General features: G+C 47.0%; 1 protein-coding gene across 4 annotated transcripts; it reads right to left on the bottom strand.

Annotated features, from left to right (window-relative positions):
- Positions 1-3,038: 3,038 nt before the first annotated feature.
- On the bottom strand, positions 3,039-11,255 carry Fbxo39 (F-box protein 39). 4 transcript variants are annotated; one of them, XM_042680650.1, is made up of 4 exons: positions 11,226-11,255; positions 7,409-8,513; positions 5,386-5,562; positions 3,039-4,489 (listed from the first exon to the last, which is right to left on the bottom strand). In XM_042680650.1, the coding sequence occupies exons 2-4, from the start codon at positions 8,432-8,434 to the stop codon at positions 4,361-4,363; spliced, it is 1,332 nt and encodes a 443-aa protein (XP_042536584.1). In that variant the 5' UTR covers positions 8,435-8,513; positions 11,226-11,255; the 3' UTR covers positions 3,039-4,360. The 4 variants fall into 4 exon arrangements, 3 of the variants coding, with proteins under 3 accessions (XP_042536584.1, XP_042536582.1, XP_042536585.1); XM_042680648.1 differs by lacking the exon at positions 11,226-11,255 and adding an exon at positions 11,109-11,177; XR_006147601.1 differs by lacking the exon at positions 11,226-11,255 and adding an exon at positions 4,813-5,261 and having other exon boundaries at positions 4,428-4,489; positions 7,409-9,028.
- Between the last annotated feature and the right edge of the window lie 9 nt (positions 11,256-11,264).

Here is an 11,264-nt window from a genome sequence, read left to right as displayed (position 1 = left end):
GATGAAGAGAACACCGCCCCAGCCTGCATGGTGGAGGAGCATGGCTGAAAAGGAAAAGGGGGTGACCCATCCCAGGACAGGACTTATCTAGACCAGGAACAGGAAGAGGTGTGGCCAGGTGGAGGAAAGGTGTGGCCACACTGGATCAGGGTGTGGGACCCTTCCTAAGGTCAGATGGGAGGCATGTGATCAGAGGTGGCCCAGGATGTGACCTAGGAGGAGGAGAAGGTGACTGCTTCCAGGTCTGCCAGTTACCTAGGTAACAGATACTGGGCAGAAACTTAGCCAAGAGGTAGGGAGGTGTCCCTGTGCAGACCTTATAATCACCTCCAAAGGATTATGTGTCAATAGCTGAATTTTTCAGGGGACACACATTCAGCCCATCGTCCCTCGGACATGCTGGAGACAGGAGCCAGTCATGTGTCATCCAGGTTTTGTCAGATCCAGGGCTTGTTCAGCCAATGGCCTGAAATATGTATTTTGTTCTTACACATGGGACAGTGACACTGGAGTGCTCCTGAGTACCTCTCAAGCAACAACAACAACAACAACAACAAAACAACTCAGGAGTTCTTTGCAGACCTTCAGCCCAGAGATAGATACCAGAGCTAACTCCTCTTCCTCTTGGTCTATGTATTATATGTTGTCATTCAGAGAGGAAGAGTGAGGTCACAAGACTGTTGGCTAGCTCCATCTTCCATAGGGCCTCAGCATTAAATAAGATGCTGAGCATACTACCTTATGCCTATAATCTCAGCTACTCAGCTGAACACTAGTGGCTCATGCCTGTAATCCTTAGCTACTCAGGAGCTGTGATCTGAGGATCTTAGTTTCAAGCCAGCGCTGGCAAGAAAGTCCTTGAGACAATCTTATCTCCAATTTACTACCAGAAAGCCAGAAATAGAGTGGTGGGTCAAGTGGAAGAGCACTAGCTTTGAGCAAAAATGCTCAGGGACAGTATCCAGCCTTCAAGTTCAAGCCCCAGGACTGGAACCAAAAAAAAAAGAGGAAGAGATCAGAGAGGATAACAGTTTGCATCCAACCTGGCAAAAATATAAGACCTTATAAGCACCTTTCTAGCAAGTACAAGGCTCTGAGTTCAAACTTCAGTACTGACAATCATAACAAAAGAATGTCTTTTGCTTAGAAGTATGCATTTATTTGTGTGGACACCCATGGCTCTTACTTGTAATCCTAGCTACTTAGGAGGCTGAGATCTGAGGTTTGAGGTTCAAAACCAGCTCAGGCAGACAAGTCCAAGAGACTCATCTCCAATTAACCGGCAAAATGTGGGAAGTGAGGCTGTGGCTCAAGTGATAGAGTTCCAGCCTTGAGCAAAAAGGCTAAGGGACAATGCTTAGGCCTTGAGTTCAAGGGCCAGTACTGGCTCAAGAGAACAAGAGAAATAAATCAAAACAAATGTGCATTGGGAATCACTTTCACATTTTGCATTTTCCTACTCCAACTTTCCTGGTCTTGCTCTTGTTTTGAGTACTCAGGGAAACCAGAATGTCTTTGCAGTAATATTTCAAGGTCCTTCTTTGTAGCTGCTGGTATTTTGTGCAGAATACTGGGACTTGAATGCAAGGCCTCATACTCTTTCTTAAGCTTATTCACTCAAGGCTGACACTCTATCATTTGAGCCACACCTCGTCTTCCAGCTCTTATTGATGGTTCAGTGGAGATAGGAGACTTTTAGATTTGTTTGCTCAGGCTGGCTTCAAACCTTGATCTGAAGATCTCAACCTCCTGAGTATCTAGGATTCCAGGTGTGAGTGGGCCCCAGCAAAGCTCCAGTGACATAGTACATGGTAGCATAATAGATAAGCCATATATGACAGACCTACGCAAAACTCTGGCAACTAATTCATTCTTTTATGGAAACACTTGCATAAAAACAGTGGTAGAGTGCTTATCTTGCAAGCATGAGACCCTGGGTTCAATTCCTCAGTACGACATAAGCAGAAAAAGCCAGAAGAGGTGCTGTGGTGAGTGGTAGAGCATTAGCCCTGGGTTGAAGAGCTCAGAGACAGCACCCAGGCCAAGTTCAGACCCAGGACCAGCAAAAAACCCCCAAACAAACAAACAAACAAAAACAGTCATTGATGTTTGAGTTTGCTTATACAGTACTTTTTGTTTGGCTTTGTTTGTGCCATGAGGGTTTGAGTTTGGGGATGGATGTACACTGGCTAAGCAAGTAAACTTCCATTTGAGTATGTTAACATGTTTTATGTACAGAGATATTTATGCTTAGATTCCATGTTTGAGATGAAAGGCACAAAGGACTTATTAAATTGGTCTACCTGCCAATGGGTTGGTTTCTAGCTGAGACCCCCTCTGATCCCAGTAAGTTGCCACCTCTGGGCCACACGGTACTGGACCGCTCCTTAGGTCTTTCCAGTTCCAGTGACTTAAGGTCAGACCCTGCTGGAGCTTCCTACCATCTGGTTTCTCTCTAAAAAGTGCTTTGGAAATGGAAAAGTACAAGTTTAACAGAACTTTCATAAAGATCTGAGGCCAGTCTTCAGTGGTTTATGCCTGTAATCCTACCTACTCAGACAGCTGAGATCTAAGGATCTCAATTTGAAGCCAGCCTAGACAGGAAAGCCCACAAGATTCTTATCTCCAATTAAACTTTTTTTTTTTTTTTTGTAGATCATGAGGCTTGAACTCTGGGTCTGAACGCTGTCTGTCTAGTGTTCTACCACTAGAGCCACTGTGCCACTTCCAGTTTTCTGAGTGGTTTATTGGAGATAAGAGTCTCTTGGACTTCAGGCTGGCTTTGAATTGTGATCCTCATATCTCAGCCTCCTGAGTAGCTAGGATTACAGGCACGAACCACAGGTGCTCCAATTAAACTCTTATTTCCCCAAAAGCCAGAAGAAGAATGGTTCAAGTTGTAGAGCACTAGCTTTAAGCAATAAGCTCAGAGACAATGTTCAAGCCCAGGACTGGTAAAAAAAAAATAGGGCTGAAATATATAAATATGGACACAGCACACAAAAGGCAAGATGTGAAATCTGAAATGAGTAGCTGACTAAAAGTATTTAGGTGTTTTATTGTTTTATAATCTGTTGAAAAAGACCACTATACAAGCATGTGCAGAGATAAAGCCCGAGTTTGTGGCAAGAGCTCAGGAACTGTAATTACTCATCCTTTGAAATGCATCAGATTACACCGTGGAAAAGTTGAGAATTTTGGAAAACATACCAGAACAACAGAAATCACCCACAATTCTATCCTCCAAAATCAATATTTCTGGTTGTTTCTATGCTTTAAGAAAAAAAAAATCCACTTGTTGCCAGTGCTTCATGCCTGTCATCCTAGCTACTCAGGAGGCTGAGGTTTAGGATTGCAGTTGGCAGACAAGTCTTCGATTAACCAGCAAAAAGTCAGAAGTAGAGGTGTGGCTCAAGTGGTAGAGCACGAGCCTTGAGCAGAAAAAATAAGAGGGTAAGGTCCGGAGTCCTAGCCTCATTACAAACACACACTCGCGTGCGTGCACACACACATACACATGCGCACACACACACACACACACACAAATCCTTAGTGTGTGTGTCATATGATCGATACCACACTAAATGTAGTCTTGTGTCCTGCTTTTTCACCTTAAAATTGCATTAGCGACATTTCTCTATGATATTAGAAATTCTTCATGCATGTGGGTGTCCTGACTCCTCCTGGTTCAGTCACACACTGAGGACTGCCGGCTCAGAGCAGGTTGGGCACCGGGCAGCCACAATGCAAAAGGAAAGGAGACACAGGCTGAGCAAGGCAGCAGATCCATGTCCACTAAGCTGGCCAGTTGGGCTGAGTTTCTTCTTGGGGATGGAGTTCCAGTGGTGAGTAGGTTCCTTGAGAAAAAAACAGGCATTTTCCCACTTCAAGCACAGGCTGGCGGTTTCCATTGATGCGACATCTGGCCCAGGCAACTTCAGGTCAGGTGGCTCTGACACAGAGGTCATTGGGATGGAGGCCACATTCTAAACAGGGAATGCAGGTTAGCGGTTTCTGTCTGCCCACAGGCTGCCCACCAGTGAGCAGGCTTCAGCCTCCATTAGTAGGAAACTGCTTTGGCTTTTTTTTTTCTCAGTGGCTGAGTGAGGATGACAAAAAGTAAAACCACATGACAAAAAGCAATCACCCCCAGAGAGTTGGTAAAGATGGCACTTTTAAGTCACCCGGGGCCATCCCACCACCAGCAGTCCCAGCCTTGGCCAGGCTGTTCATGTTGGTGTGGAACTGGCCAAAAAGGAGAGAGAAGACAGAGGTTTGGGGTGCTCTCGGTGTTGTTCTTTAGGCACCAGGTTTTCAGGTTCAAAGTGTACCTAGGTTTTCTTCCTCTAGAGAGTGCTTATTACATCATGGGATAGGCGATGACAAAATAGTTCAGCTCTGAATCGATCAGCTTTCTGTACCTTCTGTGAATTTCTCTCAGGGTCCTGTCCTCTTCATTTGTCTCATATCTGTTTGTATAAATTCTTACCTGCATCAATAGAGAAACACACACACATGCACACACACACACACACACACACACACAGGAGTGAGTACATCATTGAGGACCTGACAACAAGTGTGCAAATATCTACACACACAATTAGAAAAAGCCCAAACACAGCTAGAGTCATACACAAGGGATCCATTCCAGGACCTCCCCCTCAAATTCTAGAATCCTTGGATGTTTAAGTCTTTTATGTAAAATGATGTCATATTTACATATCACCTACTTGTGTCCCCCATGTACTTTATAAATCATCCCTAGATCACTTATAACAGGTACTACAAGTATTTACACATATATAATACCTGATAATAATGCTGTATAGTTGTTATTCTGTATCATTTAAGGCATAACAATAAGAGAGAAGGTCTATACATCTTCAGGACAGGCATAATCTCCCCGACCCCAGTTATTTTCTGTTCTTTTTTTGTTTGTTTGCTTGTTTGTTTGTTTTTCTGTGCTGATACAGGGGCTTGAACTCAGGGTCTCATTCTTATTTGACTGTTTGCTCAAGGCTGGTGCTCAACCACTTGGGCCACAGTTCCCTTTTGATATAGTGCTGGTTTTGGCATGTTGGTGGTTAACTCGAGGGAAGAGTCTCTCTGGTTTGTCTGCCTGGACTGTTTGCAAACACGATCCTCAGATCTCAGCCTCCTGAGTTGCTGGGATTACAGCTACCGGCACCTGGCTTCCCCAGGTATTTCAATCAGCAATTAGTTGAATCCACGGACACAGAACCTTTGGCCCAGTGGTACTGAAAAGAAGACTTCAAGTCATTTTCCCTCAGTGGGCATCGGGTGCCAATGGCTGTCCCCACTTCCCCCCTCATCTCTGACTTACCTCTTAGAGTCAAAGCTTTCTGTCCTAGAAGCCCTTACCTTAAGTGTGCGCAGGGCACATTGCCCCTCCTCCTGGCTTTTCAGGATCCGCTCCACAAACCTAACATCCAGGAAAGCCCAGATTTTGAAGTAGAAAAGCTTCCTGCAGGACAGGATGAGGAGGTGTAGCTCCTCATCGAGTGACTCGTGGTTATTGTTGAACTCAAAAGTTAATTTCTGGAAAATACCAAGAGAGGAGGCATGTGTGGACAGAGGAGCTGAGGCTGGCTGGGTCATTTCACGACATCTCCTTGACCTGGCTTTGGGTCAGATAGCTATGATGACTTGGTAGCTTTTTAGACAAGGCACTAGAGGTTTAGATCTTAGAAGAAGAGAATTGAGAATGACCTCACAAGTAGACATGCAGGTTTGCAAACCCCAGAATTTAAAGGCTGGAAGCATGTGGCTCAAGTGGTAGAGCATTTGTCAGGCAAGTGTGAGTTTAACCCCAATACTGATACAGGGAACTGGACACACAAGGCAGAGGTGAGCAGAGAGTGGGAATACATCAAATAGATGTGAATGAAATCATCCCAAATAACCCAGAAATGCTTCGAAACATCCTTTGTATGGATTGTCACCCCAGTTCTTTTTTGCAATTCTAACTAGTTCCCAAAGCATGTGCAGTTTTTCCATGACCTCCAAGTGCCCAGTAAGGGATTTTTTTTTTTCTATTTAGTAGCTCATGAATATTATTTGCATCTCATGTACCTGATTAAAAATCCAGGTATAAACATGAAGCAGATGCATAGTAATGGCTTGAGTTAATCTAGACTTGTTGGTCAAACTCTAATTTGCTTAAATACTCTCAATACTCCAAAATACTCCAAAAAATCCTCCATAGAGAATAAAAGGGGTCTTAAGGTATGTATGTGTGTGTGTATGCACACATGTACGCGTGCTTGTGTATATAGGGCTTGAACTCAGGACCTCATTCATTTGCTTAGCTTTTTTGCTCAAGGATGACTCTCTACCACTTGAGCCACACCTCTACTCCTGTGTTTTTGCTGGTTAATTAAAAAGTCTCTCAGATTTGTCTGCCCAGGCTGGCTTTGAATCAGTATTCTCAGATCTCAGATCCCTAAGCAATTAGGATGACAGGCATGACCTACCAGCACCTTTGAGTTCTCAATCTTTGAAAACTCTTCTTTGAAAATGCACTCCTTGCCTCTCAGATTAATTCTTTGATTTCGACTCAAGACAAGAAATAGAAATACTAGCACAGTTACCACAGGTAACTGGTACAGCCACAAAACAAAACAAAACAAAAGCCTAGAATTTGAAGGCGATGTATTAGGAGACCAAAGACCAGGGTGCTGGCCTCAGCCCTCCTGAAGTGGACTGATGACCAAACTTCAGTTCTTCTGCAGCACAAAGGATCCTCAACCATGGCTGCCCTGCATACCTCAGGCTTATGAGCACCCTGGTGTGAGCAGTGCTATTTGTGCCTGTTAGAGCTGTTTGAGAATCTTAGAAAGGACAAAAATCCTGGGTTTATAGGTGGAGAAGCTGCCCCAGTAAAGAATAGGCCCAGAACCTCCAAACTCTTCAGTGGCCTAAGTCAAACTTGGATTTTTACCTGGTTGGTTCTTTCCATTCTCCTCTTTCCCATTACCAGGCCCTGTAGTAAGTGGGTAGAATAGGCCCTCCTACTTAGCATACATAGGGTCTCCTGTGTGTGGCTCCAACCTGGTAGAAAGGTGGAAAGAGGCTGCTTACCTGCAAAGCATCTCCTGGCTCAGGCTTCGCAGCTCTGAGCTGATTAGAATAGAAGTCTCTTCTTTGGTTGACAGTCTACAAGACAATGCCTGCACCGCACATATAGGAAGGAAGCAGGTGTTTACCTGCCGTGGCCTTTGGTGCATTGGGGAGGGTGCCTTTAGCATCACTTCCTAGGACTTTGGTGTGGGATTGGGGGGAGGGGGGCATCAAGGAACAGGTGGCAGCTGGCTTTCCTCTAGAAATCTGCTCATCCTAGTGGCAATCACTCCCCACCAGCATCCAGTTCTCATTTCCTTCTTACCTGCAGAGTGTACCGGAAGGTGGGCAGGAGGTCGGTGAGAGTGGGCCGCATGGACCAGTCTGGATCACTAAAATAGCAGCTTCGGAGGCTGACACTCCTCACGGGAATCTCTTGCAGGAGGATCCGAACCAAACGCTCGTATTTCATGACCCGTTCAAAGAAGAAGTTCACCTTCAGGTTGTTGGCCTGCTTAGCCAGCTTGGCCCAGGACATACCCCAGACCACCTGCCCATGGGGGTCGTGAATGTGGCATTTGATGTTCATGGTCCCAAGGGTGCTGGCATTGTTCTCACCCAAGCTCTCCAGCAGCTCATCAGAGATACAGTTGTAGTTGAGTGTCAGGGATGTAAGGTTGCAGAATGTGTTCATGGTCTTGTGGAACTGGGGGCTGCTGTAGACAGCTAGATGGTGGCTGAAGAAATCTTCGATGTTAAGCTCCGAGGCCAGGCTCACATTCTTCAGGTAGCTCAGGGAGTTGAGGATGTTGCAGCCTTGCTCCACCGTCAACCTGGCCCCTTTCAGGCTGAGCTGATCCAGGTGTTTGCCCATCTTCTTGAGGAAGAAACTCAAGCTCTTGATGAGCGAGTTCCTGATACTGTTCCTCCAGACCAGACGGTCCATCTCCAGGTGCTGGATGGAGAGAGACTTCAGACGGCTGTTACTCTTGCCCAGGCATGCGAGCAGACCTCGCATGGTGATCTGGAACTTCTTGGTCAAGACGGCATTGTACGGATTCAGAAACTTGATCTCCAGATGTTCCAGGTAACGACCAAATTTCTTCACATACCACAGGGCGGACTCGAATTCCGACGCATGTGCCCTGGATGGTCTTCCACTGAAGGTGATGGTCCGGTAGCGCCAGAGGTCAGCCGAATACATCATCTGGTTCCATTTCCTGCAGACCAGGGCCGCCCTGGACCTGTCCCTGTCTCCCAGCCACCAGAAAACGCGACGAAGGCACACGTCGGGCAGGGAAGCCCAGCAGCTCTGGTCTTGAGGCTGGATCAGGTCACCTTCTTCATCCATCAGAGAACTGGGAGGGACGGTGTTGCTGCGTGGGAGCAGGGCTTCCAAGAGTGAGCAGAGAAAAGCAATCACCTGTTTTCTGTAGAGAGTGAAAAAGAAGAGCCATTACATGGCAAACAGATGAAACTCAAGTCAGTGAACTTCTGCCATCCTGGGAACACTGGGTTTGGCTTGTGCACACTGCAGGGAGTCTAAAGAGAGACCCATAACATAGCCCCCCATGGAAGGACTTCAGTCAACCTGGGAACACAAATCCAGCTACCCTCCAGGACTAGGGTAGCACAGTAGATGTGGCTAATTCTGTGGGAGTGAGGAAGGAGAATGGGCTTCTCAGAAGAGGTGAAAGCTGGTTGTTTTGTAGGGTAAGTGTGCCATGATGGTCTGGTGGTGGTAGAGGAAAAACTAATCTATTCCAGGCAGAGGAAACAAAAATTCTGGGCAAAGTCACAGAATTGTGAATGCATGAGTTGTGTGCAATATTTAGGGAAGTAGATACTACTTGGATGTCTTGAATTTGCAAATTTTTAAAATTAATTCACTAATTCATTCATTAATTTAGGTATTGGTACTAGAGCTTGAACTCAGAACCTCACACTCTTGCTTAGCTTTTTGTCCCCCTCAAGACTGGTGCTCAACCATGTAAGCCATACCACTTCCAGCATTTTGTTGATTGATTAGGGATAGGAATCTCTTAGGCCAAGGCAGAAAAGTCTGTGGCACTCTTTATTTCCAATTAACCAGTAAAAACCAGAAGTGGCGGTATGGCTCATGTGGTAGAGTGCCAAGCTTGTAATGAAAAAGCTAAGCAGGATTTCAGGGCTTTGAGTTCAAGTCCCTGTACCTGAACAACAACAACAACCATCCCTTGGTTTTGTCTGCCTTGGCTGGCTTCCAACCTTGATCCTCAGGATCTCAGCCTCCAGACCATCTAGGAGATGCTGAGCTGCAAACTGAATTTAACAAATGAAAAAATTGGGATGTCTCTCCAATTACTTGTAAACCTCCCAAGGGTGAGGACCATGCAGCATGAATCAAGGACTCATAGAAAGTGCTCTAGGAAAGCTAATTTTTTAAAAAAGAAAAGCTTGCCTTGAATTCCATCCCCAGTATGGTCAAGAGTTAAATGACAGCCCTGAGAAAGTTACAGGCAGGAAGAGTCATTAGGCATTTAAGAAGCAGGGATGGGGTTGGAAGAAGGGATATGTTTGGTGGGCTAGAGTTTAACAAGGAGCCTCCACATCATATATAATGAAGGAGATGAGCACCTGCTTCTTATGACGAGTGAGGAACAGGGTAGCTTGGAGGGTTGGGTTCAGACCTGTCACTTACTACCGTGTGACATTCATCAAGTTAATTCATTTCTTTGTGCTGTAGTCCCTCCCTCTATAAAGGTAGTATCTGAGCCAGACACTGGCGATTCACACCTGTAATCCTAGCTGTTCAGGAAGCTGAGATCTGAAGATCATAGTTTGGAGCCAACCCAGGTAGGAAAGTCCATAAGACTCCTATTTCCAATTACCCATCAGAATGCTAGAAGTGGAGGTGTGACTCTAGTAGTAGCGCACCAGCCTTGAGTGACAAAGCTAAGGAACAGTGAGCCTCAGGCCCTGAGTTCCAGCCCCAGTACTGGCACACAAACAAGTCTAGTGTTGGGAGCTGGTGAGGGGTTGCCTGGCAGGGGGAAATGCTCTCTCCTTGGGAACTGTCCTTAGTGGGCTTCCACACAGGACTTCTGCACCATCTCTGCGTTTCACAAATGGAGAAACAAAGGTGTTGCCAATCTGGGAAGGAAAGCTCAGGGCTGCGCATCACCACGAACGGGAGAACCTCCCGCCACGCCAGATGCTTCAGGAGGAGGCAGGGGGAGGAGGACAAGCAGCTCCAAGAGGCACTTGCAGCGCCCCACTACCATCCCGGCCTGCGCCCAGGGCACCACGCGCCGGCTTTCCACGCTAGCCCGTTACCCGCTTGCTGCGCCCTGATTGGGCCGCAGGGACCGCGAGCTGCTTGTTCCGCCCGCGCTGTTGCTCCGAAGCCAACTCTGCAAGCACCGAGTCTGAGTCCGGCTTTCTCGCCCAGATAAAAGCCTTGCACCCGGCCACCTTTGTGACGCCGCCACCCGCGCATCCCCACTGGGCTGCAAGGGACCCCAGCCCCAAGCTGTCAGCTCAGTTGGTGAGTGGGCGCAGGAGCCGCACGTGGAGTGTCCAGGAAGGGGTTTTGGCTAGGGGCTGGGGGATGAGCAGCCCGGTAAGCATGGCCCTGCGCCCGCCCCTGCGAAGAAGAGGCTGTGCCTTGAACTTGAACTCTCCAGCCCGAACAGCCCTGTCCAGCTTAGGGAGACTCAGCTCCTGTGCCTCCTCTTTTGGAAGACAGGTGCGATCTGGGCTGGGGCTCCGCTTTCCTTTCTGGAGACACCAGCCCCTGCCTGGGAAAGCCTTAAGCAAGCTGGAGTTGAACTTAACAAACTTAAGAACCTTCCCCCCTCCTACCTCTCCATTTGGGTGGGGCGTATCTTCCTTAAGCAGGCCAAGTAAAGGATTTTCCCAAAGCCCAGGCAGAAAGTTGAGTGTACTGTTTTCCCTCAGGGAAATTGCATCTCCCCAATTCCTCCAGGCTTCCTCCCCAATTCCCTTCGGAAAACCAGTGACCCTCCTCCCCCTTTCGCGCTTACATGTCCCTTGTCCACCAATCCAGCTTCTGCTCTCCCTCTCCCCACTGTTTCTCGCCTTCCTTCTTTTCTTCTTCCCCCTCTACTGTCTGATCTGCTGCCTGAACTGAGATCAATTACCCAGAAAACCAGTAAGCAATGCATAAAAATGATGAGCAG

Source organism: Dipodomys spectabilis, unplaced genomic scaffold, assembly GCF_019054845.1.
Source record: "Dipodomys spectabilis isolate Male_0828 unplaced genomic scaffold, ASM1905484v1 ptg000062l, whole genome shotgun sequence".
NCBI lineage: Eukaryota > Metazoa > Chordata > Mammalia > Rodentia > Heteromyidae > Dipodomys > Dipodomys spectabilis.
Note: the sequence above shows the minus strand (reverse complement) of the source record. Positions and strands in the feature narration are given on the sequence as shown.